The 14,391-nt window shown below is 36.1% G+C and overlaps 2 protein-coding genes across 2 annotated transcripts; one reads left to right on the top strand and one right to left on the bottom strand.

Annotated features, from left to right (window-relative positions):
* The first annotated feature begins 4,684 nt into the window (after positions 1 to 4,684).
* On the top strand, positions 4,685 to 7,803 carry LOC115720599 (protein DJ-1 homolog D). The gene is made up of 4 exons (XM_030649747.2): positions 4,685 to 5,124; positions 6,036 to 6,476; positions 6,786 to 7,148; positions 7,445 to 7,803. The coding sequence occupies exons 1-4, from the start codon at positions 4,948 to 4,950 to the stop codon at positions 7,631 to 7,633; spliced, it is 1,170 nt and encodes a 389-aa protein (XP_030505607.2). The 5' UTR covers positions 4,685 to 4,947; the 3' UTR covers positions 7,634 to 7,803.
* Positions 7,804 to 12,567: 4,764 nt separating this feature from the next.
* Positions 12,568 to 13,862, bottom strand: LOC115720314 (uncharacterized). Its single transcript, XM_030649466.2, has 2 exons — positions 13,512 to 13,862; positions 12,568 to 13,317 (listed from the first exon to the last, which is right to left on the bottom strand). The coding sequence occupies exons 1-2, from the start codon at positions 13,860 to 13,862 to the stop codon at positions 12,568 to 12,570; spliced, it is 1,101 nt and encodes a 366-aa protein (XP_030505326.2).
* Between the last annotated feature and the right edge of the window lie 529 nt (positions 13,863 to 14,391).

The following is a 14,391-nucleotide window of genomic DNA, read 5'->3' as shown; positions in this document are numbered from 1 at the left end:
ATTCTGGTTCCCCCGGAACCTCTTGTTCTGACTCGAGCCTCCGGATGCAGTGGATGCTCTCCTCTTCTGGTCCATGGCCGAACCACTACTCCCCCTACTAAAGCCTGATGCAGGAAGGGTAGGAGCCCCGCCACTCGCCGGAGTACTAGCCGACTCCGGCATACACCCAACTGCGCCCTCAGCTCGCAGTGCCTTCTCCACCATCTCAGCATAGGTGGTCTTGTCGTCAGTGGTGATCATCAAATCGTGTTTAATCTTCGCATTTAACCCGTCCAGGTATTTCTCTTTCTTGCTGAAGTCGGTTGGCACTATTCCTGAGGCTAACCTCGCCAACCGGTCGAACTGAGTAGTATACTCGGTCACGCTCATATTCTCACGCTGGGTCAGGTGGGCGAACTCTTTCCTCTTGGCGCTTCTGACCGCCTCATTATAATACTTGGCGTTGAAGAGTTCCTGGAACCTTTCCCAGGTCATAGTGGTGACGTCGTGAATCTGAGACACCATGTCCCACCAGACAAGAGCGTCTTCCTGGAACTGAAAAGTGGCACACACCACTCTGTCATTACCGGTGACACCCATAAAGTTCAGAATTTTGGTGATCACCGTCAGCCACTGTTCGGCCTTCATTACATCTGGACCTCCCAGAAAGACCGGAGGTGCTTGCTTCCGGAACCGTTCATACAAAGGTTCCATTCTGTTGGCCGCCACAACTATTTCGGCCTGAGCAGCAGGGGCGGGTGCCACTGGAACTACTGGCACGGGCACTGCAGGAGCCCCCTGCTGCCTCAATCTCTGTATCTTGAGGTCTTGCTCTTCAATTCGGGCTTGCATCTCAGCAAACCTAACCTCCCAATTCTGGGCTCCCTGATCGGCTTGGGGAGCCTGGGCAGCCTGTGGCGGGTTCTCATCACCCCGACCACGAGCCCTGCCCCTGGGACCTCTACCTCGGCCCCTAGCTGGCGGGGGAAACTGAGCTCCCTGACCTTGATTCGACCCCACTGAATTGCCCTGGCTCCTGGTAGTCCGCCTGGCGTCCATCTAGTCGGAACCGCCTGCGAAACCAAGAGTTGGCATATCAGGTCGTGTTCAAGGAGAGCTTACTAATGCCGCTTAATTTGGAAATTAAAAACAAAACATGCGCCTATTCTACTATGAGGCTACTAACATGCTTCCCATCAGGCTTTTCTTATTCATAAAATAATAAATAAACTACTAAAGCAATAAAGGCTTACTGAACCGTGGAACGAGCTAACTGCTGATGATGATTGTACATGTCGTGGCGATCTTCGGAAGAAAACCTGGCGGCTCTGATACCAAATTGTAACACCCTAATTAGCATATGCGTATTACGTGATTTTTAAACATACTGTGCAGCTCGTTGCTAATCAACGAGGTTTATGGAAAACATGATTAATTAAAATTTTTGCTTTTTAATTAAACTTGTAAAATATTTATACAAAAGACTCGAGATCCCGATTACGAAATCATTTACAAAAGTTTACTGCTTATACAAAATATTTGTCGCCTAGCGACTAGTTACAAAAATAGCCTCGCTGTCTCGATGATCGTACGCTCCAGGCCTAACCGCCCCGACATGTACAATCTTCATAGGCTCGTTCACGGTCCATCAGCTTTAGCCTTGCCTTTACCTACACATAAACATAGCACTGTGAGTCGACAGACTCAGTAAGAAAAGCATAATAATACTCATACATAAATCCCGGTCATGATCAGACGCCCATACCCCTGACCATAACCCTAACTGCCGTGTCCAACACGATACTGAGTACCCCTAACCGCCGTGTCCAACACGGTACTGAGTTCTGAACGTTCATAGGGACGGTACTATTGACAAGTAACAGCCTGATCGGTCGAACCGGTCATACTCCGCCGTCGGTCATACTCCACTGTACCGACGTGTTACAAGATCGGCTGATCGGTCGAACCGGTCATACTCCGCCGCCGGTCATACTCCACTGTACCGACGTGATACGTCAAATAGTACGGAACCACCAACCTAAGTATCACTGACGGTCGAACCGGTCATACTCCGCCTCGGTCATACTCCACTCGTACCGACGTGACACAGTTGGATGGTTCGAAGCCAACATACATATCTAATGTAATCTAACAGGCTTCCTACATGCACGCTAAACATGTAATCTACATATGCATACTGTTATACTAATCTTACCTGGATTCCGAATTCAGGTGTGCCAGTCAACCTGACTGGAACTATCTGCGCGGATGATTACAGGCTCCTAAACCATAAAAATCACAACACTATAAGTGATACGCTAAATCACTTCCCGGGGACTTAAACTAGGAACTAAAAGTTACCCTATCGATAAAAAGCATGGCAATACCCCAAATAACATAAAAACGAGGAAAACTAGGGTTTCTGAAAATTCCCCAACCGGTAGACTAGTTCTGCAACCGGAATTCCGGTTCTGAGAATTCTTAGACCCTCATCTGGAATTCCGGTTGCACAACCGGAATTTCGGTTCCTCGCAGGAATTTTTCAAAAATTCACGACTCAATCAAATCCAACCCAAATCACCTCAAACCTTCCAGACCTGTTCTATATAACCCAAATAACATTTCTAAAGCATTAAAATCACCCAGAATGCACAGAATTGAAAAACACCATGTGAGCTCCAAGCTTTGAGTTCAAACTCGAACTTGGCTAAAGCTCACTAACAGGCCTCAAAACTAGCTTAGAACTTCATAAACAAGCATAATAACACTGCAGAAAACTAACCCTAAGTCATGCAACAACTACAGCAACAATTCACACAATTTCTCTTTGAAAACTCAAGCTTTTTAACAAGAAATCTATCCAACTAGAGCAAGAATAACTAGCATGCAATTCAACCTAATTAAACATACTTAAATCAACATTTTAAACATGGAAACAACAACAACAATTAACAGCAGCAACATCATCAAAAACAACCATGCATTACTCATCTTTTTCATCAAAATTTCAAGAAAACAAAGGAAGAAAACTAGACAAGAAATACCTCAACTAGAAACACTTTAACTTGCTGAAAATCACTTGAAATTGAAGAGGAAAATCCACTTTTCTTGCTGCCTCAAGTGGCCAAAAAAGAGAGAGGAAAAGAGAGAGAGCTTTTTGAGAAATTTTGTAATTTTCTAAGTTTTGAAATGAAAATGAATTTTTAAGGCACTTAACACATTTTACTTCAGCCAAAAAGAGTAATTAAATAACATATATTTCCAATTTATTAAGTCACAAAAGACAAACTAACAATGGGACAAAATGACCATTTTGCCCCTTCACACTAAAATCACATAAATAACACTAAAGGGGTATTTTTGGGAAATTCTAAATTCCCGGCCATTCCCGATATTCCCAATGTCTAATAAACCGCCCCAAACTACTAACATACTAAGTTGTGATTTTACTGAGCCAAACACCGAGTTCCATGTTACCGGGCACCGGAAATGCAAAATTATGAAAACTACTGAATGACATAAAATGCATCTCAGAATTCAATAATAACAGTATAAATAATTATTTAAATAGCTATAAATAATTTTTCATAATTAAACATGATAAACTGCTAATTTCTAAATTAAACTAAGGGGTCTTTACAGTCATAATCCTTATGATCTTCTTCTGGTTGTGGAAGTTTGCCATTAACAAATTTCACTTTGTTTCGAGCAACAAGTGCTATGAGCATAGATCTCCACCGGGTGCTATAATTCTCACTACCTGTGAGAATTTTAGGCACTAATATAGCTCCTGGATTGTCTCCATTAGAAAGAAAATACGGATTAGACAGATCAATGAAATTAGTCGATCTCGAGTTCTCACCAACAACTGAGAATCGATTTGAAACATTCGAATTATCCTCAGGATCACGATTATTTCGAGTTCGCATTCCTCCTCCCCTAGCCATGAACACAGAACAGAAGCGGAAGCAACACGAAGAAGAGAGCTCACTCGAAGACAAGCTCTGATACCATATTATCTGGTATAAACCAGTAAACAGAGAAAATAGAGAAGAAGAAAGAAAGAATCCTTTATTATTGAGATTGAGAATAAATACAACAGTAGTCAAAATACAAGGGATACAAGATATATATAGCTGCAATAACAGAAAGGTTACAATCATAACAATCATAACCAATTCTAACTAACTTGAGAGTTAAGACCAACTAACTAACTACTAACAACTTCTTGATAAAGGCTAAAGTTTCACAACTCTTGCAACTGGGTTCCAAGACATTGAATGTTGGAGACTTGAACATCATGCATAAATGTATTTTGAACATTCTTCGAAAATTAGAAACAATTTTTTCATGGCTTTTTTTTTTTTTTTTGATATAATAGTTCACGTAGTGAAACATTTGCCTAAGAAAGTGATACTAGGGGATCATTATACTACATGTGAATGTATGCAATCAAACCAGCAATGTTGGTGTACAAATAATATGTTCTTGTCCAAAAAAATCTATTTGGGAAGCTTATGTGACAACGAGTCATTAGCCTATTTTCTATCTACTTCCAGGAATTAGAAACTATAGGGTAAAAACCTGTAAGTATATTTTGATTATACAATAATTAATATTTTTCGATAAAAAAATAAATTTAATATTTAATTAAAGGAATAAGAAAGAATAAATGAATAGAGTGAATCCCGCCAAACAGCGAAATAGAGATCCTTCATTATATAGGCAAAGCCATTACATTACTGGCTGAGTGAGTGGCTGGCATATCTCTTAAAAAATTGCTAAAAATATTTTTTAAAATTAATAATTGGAATTATTATTATTATTATTATTATTATTATTATTATTATTATTATTATATTTTCTCTTTTGCTATAAAAAATTACTTGAATACTTTCCACTCTGATTTCATCTTCACCACCAATCTTTCAATTCATTCTACTCTAGCTCAGGAGAATTCCAGAAAAGATGGCGAGATGCGAGAGAAGGGTTTTGTTGCTATGCGGGGATTACATGGAAGATTACGAAGCTATGGTCCCTTTTCAAGCTTTACAGGCTTACGGTGTCGCCGTCGACGCCGTCTGCCCCGGCAAGAAAGCCGGTGATGTCTGTCGCACTGCCATCCATGACTCTTGTGGTCACCAGGTCCGTTTTTCTCACCCCCATTTTCGGTCTATGGAATGCTAGTAATAGTATCGTGAACTAGTTTAAAGCTAGGTGTTAAGGTAAGAGGCAGGGTAATTTGATATTTCAAGATAATTGAACTCTATAATAGGAAAGGTAATAAACAAGGTTCGGGTTTTGTTATTGAGCAATTTTTTTACAGGATAGGCTTGTGTGTGCGCCTAGTTTGCTAAGGTCAATTTATTCTTTATTGAAGAAGAATCAAGTGCTCTTGGTTTCCTTTTTGTGAGTTTTGTTTTGGCCAAATTTAGACAGGTCTATACGGTTTTTATTTTAAGTATCAAAACTGTGATTTTGTAGCTACATTACTTGAGTCTTTGCAGATTTTATTAATATGTTATACTGCGTGCTTTGTAGCTATGTCACAATTATTTGGGGTGTCAACATATATAGATAGTCACAATCACACTTAGGATTTTGTAGCTGTATTTCATATTTCAATAATAGCTGTATGCAAAGTTGGATATCTTATTGTTGATGCGAACTTTTATTTTATGAGAGTTTTTTTTTTTGTTAAGCACTTAGTTGGTTTGTAACAGTCAAGACTGCAGATTTACAGTTCAGACTACTTATTTCCTGACAATCATCAAAGCTTTAATCTGATTATAGAAACTTGTTTAAACCTGTTAAGTAAAAGTGGAATTGATACTATCTGTTTTATGGAAATCGCCCTCTTCTCACAGATTCTATAGTATATTTAAAGTTTTCTTCATGGACTGATGAGAGAAGTTACTACCTACCATGTGAGAAAGAGCTGAAAGATTCTGTTTGTCTACTGGGAAAGTATTGTTGTAGATTGGAAAAAAACATTAACAGATATGTTAATATCCTTCCTTAGTTTTTTTATATTGATTCATTCTTCTTTGTTGCAGACTTATTATGAATCAAAAGGTCACAATTTTGCGCTCAATGCAAGTTTTGATGACATTGAATTTAGTAAGTATGATGGATTGGTGATACCAGGAGGACGAGCTCCAGAATATCTTGCCATGGATTCATCAGTAATTGACTTGGTGAACAAATTTTCTATTTCAAAAAAGCCAATTGCCTCTATTTGCCATGGACAACTGATCTTAGCAGCTGCTGGGTTGGCTAAAGGTCTGAAATGCACAGCTTACCATGCAGTAGGACCTGCCCTTGTTGCTGCAGGTGCTCATTGGGTAGAACCAGAGTCCATCAAGGCATGTGTCATTGATGGTCATCATATCACTGGGGTCACTTATGAAAGCCATCCAGAGTTCATTAGACTTTTTGTGAAGGCTTTAGGAGGCAATATAAGTGGTTCAATTAAAAGAATTTTATTCCTCTGTGGGGTATTATTTCTATTTATTTTATTTTTTTTGATGAATTTATTTCTATTACTTTGCGCTGCGCTGCTATTGCATTTATACGTATATTAGTTATTCTTTCTACTGGAAATGCATTGGGTTTCCGCGGGTACTTGTGTTTTCCCTCTTGTATGGGAATGGTCTGATGGTTCATGTACAAATCAATGACTATCTATTAAATGGTTAAGCTATTCCTTAACTAGATATAGGTAGGTGCTTTTCATTTCAGTCAAACTTGCAATTTCAGTATGTCATTGTTACTGACCGTGACTTGCTTTCTTCCATTCATTTCAGGATTACATGGAAGATTACGAGGTTAAAGTTCCTTTCCAGTCTCTTGAAGCTCTAGGGTGCCATGTTGATGCAGTTTGCCCTAGAAAGAAAGCTGGCGATACCTGTCCAACTGCTGTGCATGATTTTGAAGGTGATCAAACATACAGTGAAAAGCCAGGCCATAATTTTACGTTGACGGCTAATTTTGAAGGTTTAGATGCATCAAGTTATGATGCCCTTGTCATTCCCGGAGGTCGAGCTCCAGAGTATCTAGCATTGGATAAGACAGTCATTGACATAGTGAAGCACTTTATGGAGACCAATAAGCCTGTTGCATCCATCTGCCATGGCCAGCAGATTTTATCGGCCGCAGGTGTCCTGCAGGTATGCATAATTCTCTAACAATGAATTCACTTATTAACTTGTTAATAGTTATATATTTTTTCTATGTAGCGTGGTGGTATAAATTAAAAAGAATGTCAGAACCATTACATTCTATAAAAGTGCAGAAATTAATTGACATGCTTGTTTTGGATATCCTTTGAGATTTCGCATAAAACATAGAACTTATGTGTTGTGAATTTTACTCTTTTGGTTGCACAGACTCTATCTAGAAATGACCTTATAGCTTCCACATTGTGACAATTCTAATATTATGTCTTTCTTTGCTGTATTTGTAGGGGAGGAAATGCACTGCATACCCAGCTGTAAAACTTAACGTGGTTTTAGGAGGAGCAACTTGGCTGGAACCTGATCCGATCGATCGTTGCTTCACAGATGGAAATTTGGTCACTGGAGCAGCTTGGCCAGGGCACCCTCAGTTCGTTGCTCAGTTGATGGCATTGCTTGGCATTCAGGTAACATTTTAATTCCCAATTGTCATTTGGGCCGTCTTTATCTGGTAATATGTACATCTATACAGAATAATGATGTATTTAGGTTGAGGTTATTGTCTGTGTATGAATAAATGAGACTATGACACTGTTTTTGTATGCCAAGAATAAATGATATTTTCACCTTGTTTTTTTTTTAGCAAAAATATGTTACGGTTTACCATAACACTGTTGGGAATATTTTTGCCTCAATAGAAAACAAACCAACAAGTTTACAAGTCTATGACAAGAAATATAAGAACACAATAACCTGAGATTAAATAAGGTTACAACTCAATTGCAAAATACACATAAAATGGAGAATATGGAAATGAAAAGAAAGTTTACAACTCAAAACTATTAGCAACAAATACAACACAGTATATAAATAGTATATATATGAATATATAGGAGATGTGAAACAATCTCAACACTAGTGTATAATAGGGGTATTACTAAATTTGAACAATGTTTTACATTTTTGTCCAAAAACTTATTACTATAGAATTTCTAGCAAGGTGCTTTCTTGATAAAAATAAGTTATCTCAAAATGAAACTATTAGGTCCCTATTAATAGTATTTAGGAAGAATCTAACTTTGAAATTCAAATCTCATTCACCTAAGGTTGTTACCAGTCGCGTATGAGAGTTTTAAGGATCAGAAGAATGTTGGAGTGAAATGTGGAAACGTCTCCCATTGACTGCTTTCAGTTACACAACGTTATATTCAAACCCTCGAAATATGTTGACTACCACATGCATCATTTGGGCGACATGTCGCCTGATTCATATTTTCAGCTCCAATTTGGAGTTTTGAATCTCCTCTCTGAGATGTTCTCCAATCCATCGTTCACATGTGAAAATGAATAATCATTTGACCGTTTCTAATGGCTATAAACTTCTCTCACATGCTTTCATAATTTTCAAATGTAATTAACCTTTTAATTACATATTATCAAAGTTTGATTCATATGTTACAATCTTAATTTAGAATGTAACTCCTCTAATGTTACATTTTATGTGTTTTATTATACTATATACCTATAATATAACCTCTAATATATAATATATATTTCATCTCAAAAAACATATAATATATATTAATTTTATATTAATATATAATAGGGAAATTTGACATTTAATACTAAAAGGTTAGACATGGTTTTAAAATATTCCTTCTCACTATACATTTTTTAACTATACTTTTAATTCATTTTTAACCCTAAAATACCCTTCTTTCAAAACCAAAAAACCCCCCACCTTCATCTCTCTCTCTCTCTCTCTCTCTCTCTCTCTCTCTCTCTCTCTCTCTCTCTCTCTCTCTCTCTCTCTCTCTCTCTCTCTCTCTCTCTCTCTCTCTCTCTCTCTCTCTCTCTCTCTCTCTCTCTCTCGTTTTCCCACAGCCACCACCACCTGTTAGCCCAAGATATGTTTCCAAGAGGGGGGTGAATTCGAAATTTATACTAATTTCGGTAAATTAAAACTTTTAACACAAAATTAAGCAATTAGCCACTTAATCAAATAAAAGCAAGTAATATGGCAAGCAATATATTATGGCAAATAATCAAACTTGTAAAGTAAAGAGTTTAAGGATTAGGAAATGCAAACTCTCGATTTTTACAAGGTTCGGTAGAACTATGCCACCTACGTCCTTGGTCTTCAAAGCTATGGACCTAGCTTTGAGTTCCAATATCGAGCCAAGTTAACGGGCTTGACTAACCCTTACAACCTGGGAATTTTTCACCAAGGTTTTTCCCAAACCTCTCACAATAGTTTTCTTCCAAGGACTATCAACCTCGCCGGATTGTTGAAGTGCCAATCTCACTTTTCTCGGGTTGTTTACAAAATCGGTGTCAACCTCACCTACAACCGAGTTATTTTTCTATCGGTGCCAACCTCACCTCTCAATACAATGAATATGTAACTTTGAAATACAAAGCAAACTCTCTCTAATAAGATAGAAAACAATGTAAAATCCTAGAGAGAATTGCAAGCACACTAGAGAAGATAAGAACAAGTTTGGCTCGTGTGTGTGGTTGGTGTGTTTATGAAAAGATGATACTCTTTAGTTTAGAACACTTAGAATGATGTTATATGATGAATAGAAGCTCAACCAACCTCCCTTTTTGAGAGAAAAACGAGTTTATATAGTATAGGAATGAAAACTAGCCGCTTATAGCCGTTAGCACATTTTTCGAGGCCAATTCAGCCGTGATCCGGAATTTTGGATTGGTTACAACCGGAATTCCGGATGGGAACCGGAATTCCAGATGCAAAAGGTTCATTTTTTTTTCGAACTAAAACGTGCATAACTTTTTACTCGTTTATCCGATTTCAAAAATTCCAGTTGCGTTCTCTTAGTTAAATGATATGTGATCTTCAAAATCAATTTAGAAAATATAGATATCATTTTTTGTGAAATAACTTGTCGCACAAGTTAGTGAGCCAAACTTTTGAACTTATAAATCCTAGTGTACTATGCAAATCACTTTAACAAGACTAAAGCAAATTTATACCATTTGATTGTTTGTGGTCTTGATGTAGATAAGCTTCCTAGCTTGATTTTCATGTTTTGATCCAAAGTTGACTTTTCTCGAGAGTTGACTTTGACTTTGACTTTGACTTTGGGTTGACTTTTGACTTTGGACTTTTAAAGACCTCTTTTGAAGAGGGTCTTGAGTTGTTGATCCCTTGATGAATCTTTTGCTCTTATGAAGTATGAAGTAGTTGATATACTTGTTGAATATACTTCTTTGATTATGTTTGACTTTACCGAGCAAATATTGATACTTTGTGAACTTGCTTGCAAAATGATCAAGAAAAAATTAGTAACAAATAATAATCAAATATTTGTTTATCATCAAAATAAATGAGTGATTGACTTTTGTTCAACATTCTCCCCCTTTTTGATGATATCAAAATATTTGATTATTTTAAAGGAAAGAAAAAGTAAATTGAAACATGTTGAGTTTAGCTCCCCTTTAATATATGCATATGTTGTTTATACCGTTTTACCTTTGCATATTTATTGTTACCTTTTCTTAACATGACAAAGCTCCCCCTTAATCATATACTCAATAAACTTGTTAATACTTGAAAACATAATATGATTAATGCCAAAATAATCAATTCCAATATTTCTCCCCCTTTTGATTTCATCAAAAAAGGTGGCATAGGAAGCAAGGTCAAGCTAAATATATTTCTCCTCCTTAATCATACAAGATATGACTTGTATCAATGAAGCACAATGGGTAAAGAGAAATTTCAAAATGCATAAAAAGATGAAAGTTCATATAGTCAAACCAAGTTTAAACATTCAATCTACCAAAAAAAATATGTCAAAAAACCTTGAAAGTAAGAGATGCAGGTAAATAATGGCATGGTTATGATTTCAAACCTTTTCTCATACCTCAAGTATGATAAAACAAATGTGTTCATGCACTTAAATCAATTAGATGACAAGAGTTGAGACTTTTTGGTAAATTTTTCAAAAATTTAAGCAAAAACAACATATGTACCAACAATTAGTTTTATGCATCCTTTTTGAAAAATTCTTTTTGTATCAGCTTAAATATGATTAATATGAAGTGTACAAGCTGGAAAAATAGAAAAAACTTCAAAAATGAGAGATTTTGGCAAGTTTTACTCGTTTTGGTCATATAAGGTCATTTTAAGCAACTTACTTACTAAAAATTGATTTTATGCAAAACTTTCATGCAACATCTTTTTTGACAGTTGATATATGATAAAACAAACATGCTCAAACAAGAAAATCAAAAAAATGTCAAAAATCCTAACTTTTCGGTAAGTTTTTCGATTTGCTTAAAAACTAGAAATATACCAAAAATGAGTTCTATACAACCAAATTGAAAAATTCTTTTTCTGGCAGTTTGATAAAATAAAATGTGAGGTGTACAAACTTACGGAATCGAAAAATGTTGAAAAATGAGCAAGTTTGGCGAAAAACACTCTTTTAGGCCTAAAAATCTATAAATTCAACAAGTGGGGTGCTAAAAATTTGTTCCATGCAAATTTCAGTCAAGACAAACCTATAGGCACACTAAATACATTCAATTTCACATATTTAAACATATAGATACACAAGAAAATCAAATATGCAAAAATTCACATGTTCACTTGTTTAAAATCAAGTCCAAAGTTCACCAAAAATTTGCATAATGACCTATAATATGAATTTTTCACCATGTATAGTTCAAGAATGTCAAAACTCAACTAATCAAAATTTTTATTCATAGAAATAGTATGTGACATACCAATTAAGCATGTATGCATAAGAGAGTGAACAAGAAGGATCAAAAGCAAGTCAATTAGCCAAACACTTCAAATTTCATTTTCTTTTCATCTAGGCATCTTAATCTCATCAAAATAAGTAGAATGAATAAGAATGAGATTACCAATTCCCAAATTTGTTAATTTGGATTGTGTTCAAGAATTGACACGCTCTTTTTCTATGCTTTTTGAGACTTGTTGGTAATGTAGGAACTTGGCATTCTTCTTTAAGCATCAACACCCAAGAGCCAACTTTGGTTCCTCTTTATTGATACCTATAAAACAAACTTATATCTTTCTTTTTGGTACCCACATGACTTTGGGTCCTTTGATGTTAGTCTTTAAAACCTTTGGTATCCAAATAGCCTTACCAAAATAGGCATTCTTTTTCACATGGCAATAGGATTTAGTATGACCATCTTGGTTACAATAAGTGCAAGTTAAATTCAAATTACTAGATGATTTGACAAAGAAATTCTTAAGAAATTTTTGTTTCACACTAGTGTTATATCTTTTACCACTTTTTGAAAAAGCACATTTTTGACTCCCAAGCATCATTTCAAAATTCTCTTTTCCTTTTGTAAAATTGTAAACCACCTTGTTTAAATCATCAATTTTAGCTTTCAAGTTTACAAGATCTTTTTAAAATAAGGAACAATTATTGCATTGGGTTTCAATCAAAAACTCATTTTCTTTGACTTTCAAAGCCTCAACTTCTTCAAGCAATAAACTTATTTTCTTTCTTTGAGTTGAGTTCTTAGCAAGCAATTTTTCAAAATCAACAAACAAATCATTGAAGGATTTTGATAATTCATCATAAGACATATCAAGTGCATCATCATCACTTTCACTTTCAAAATCACTTGTATGGTTAGGATTACTTACCTTATCATCAATGGTCATAAAGCAAGTGTTGGCTATCTCATGTTGTTCATCTTCGGAACTTTCTTTCTCGCTTTCACTCCAAGTAGCCATCATTGCCCTTCTTCTACTCCTCTTTCTCAAAGGACAATCCGTTTTCATATGACTGGGCTTTTTGCATTCATAACAAATAATTTGATCATCTTTTCTTGAGCTCTCCCTTGAGTTACTCCCTTTGTAAAATCTATTTGCATTCTTCTTGAACTTCAAAAACTTCTTAAAGTTCTTTGTGAGTAGGGTTATATCCTCCATATCACTATCACCATCCTTACTAGCTTCACTATCATCATGTGAAGTGGATTTGAATGCAATTGTGTTCTTCTTCTTTTTATCAACTTCCTCTTCTTCTTGAGCATTCATGAAAATCTCATATGATTCATGAGAGAACCAATGAGCTCTTCCAATGGTAGAGTTGAGAGGTCCTTGGCTTCTTGGGTGGCAACTACTTTGCCTTGGTAGGCTTTGGTGAGACTTCTCAAAATTTTAGTCACCATATCCTTTTGTGTAATTACCTTGCCAAGAGAGTTCAAACCATTAGTAATAGTTGTGAAACGAGTATACATGTTAGCAATGGTATCATGTTGTAACATCTTGAAATTTTCATATTGAGTAACTAAAAGTTGAATTTTAGTTTCTTTCATGGCACTAGTTCCTTGATGAGTTACTTCTAACATTTTCCACATGTCATGAGCCGAGGAGGCATGCTCAATATTTTTAAATATATCTCTATCTAGTCCACATATTAAAGCATACTTAGCCTTAGCATTCTTAGACATCATCTTCTTATCATTTTCATTATATGCATCATATTTCTTTATAGTTTCTACACCATCTACAACATGCATAGGAATGTAAGGACCATAACATACAATATGCCATAAATCATAATCAATGGATTGAAGATACGTTTCCATTCTAATTTTCCAATAAGGAAAGTCTATCCCATCAAAGAATGGTGCTCTACTTGTGCTTAAACCTTCTAGCATGTTATTGTGTGAATTGCTTGGAAACGCCATGCTCTAGATTGTGAAATCTAATCAAATAATTTGAGCCCTTGCTCTGATACCAATTGTTAGCCCAAGATATGTTTCCAAGAGGGGGGTGAATTGGAAATTTATACTAATTTCGGTAAATTAAAACTTTTAACACAAAATTAAACAATTAGCTACTTAATCAAATAAAAGCAAGTAATATGGCAAGAAATATATTATGGCAAATAATCAAACTTGTAAAGTAAAGAGTTTAAGGATTAGGAAATGAAAACTCTCGATTTTTACAAGGTTCGGTAGAACTATGCCACCTACGTCCTTGGTCTTCAAAGCTATGGACCTAGCTTTGAGTTCCAATATCGAGCCAAGTTAACGGGCTTGACTAACCCTTACAACCGGGGAATTTTTCACCAAGGTTTTTCCCAAACCCCTCACAATAGTTTTCTTCCAAGGACTATCAACCTCGCCGGATTGTTGAAGTACCAATCTCACTTTTCTCGGGTTGTTTACAAAACCGGTGTCAACCTCAACTACAACCGAGTTGTTTTTCTATCGT

This window comes from Cannabis sativa, chromosome 2 (genome assembly GCF_029168945.1).
Source record: "Cannabis sativa cultivar Pink pepper isolate KNU-18-1 chromosome 2, ASM2916894v1, whole genome shotgun sequence".
NCBI classification, from domain to species: domain Eukaryota; kingdom Viridiplantae; phylum Streptophyta; class Magnoliopsida; order Rosales; family Cannabaceae; genus Cannabis; species Cannabis sativa.
The sequence above is the reverse complement of the archived record's forward strand: the minus strand, read 5'-3'. Positions and strand labels throughout refer to the sequence as shown.

Coding starts and splice junctions, on each gene's coding strand:
- LOC115720599 (XM_030649747.2), top strand. CDS start 4,948: ATGGCGAGATGCGAGAGAAGGGTTTTGTTGCTATGCGGGGATTACATG. Junction 6,477..6,785: donor GAATTTTATTCCTCTGTGGG/GTATTATTTCTA, acceptor CATTCATTTCAG/GATTACATGGAAGATTACGA. Junction 7,149..7,444: donor CGGCCGCAGGTGTCCTGCAG/GTATGCATAATT, acceptor CTGTATTTGTAG/GGGAGGAAATGCACTGCATA.
- LOC115720314 (XM_030649466.2), bottom strand. CDS start 13,862: ATGGCGTTTCCAAGCAATTCACACAATAACATGCTAGAAGGTTTAAGC. Junction 13,318..13,511: donor ACATGTGGAAAATGTTAGAA/GTAACTCATCAA, acceptor AATTTTGAGAAG/TCTCACCAAAGCCTACCAAG.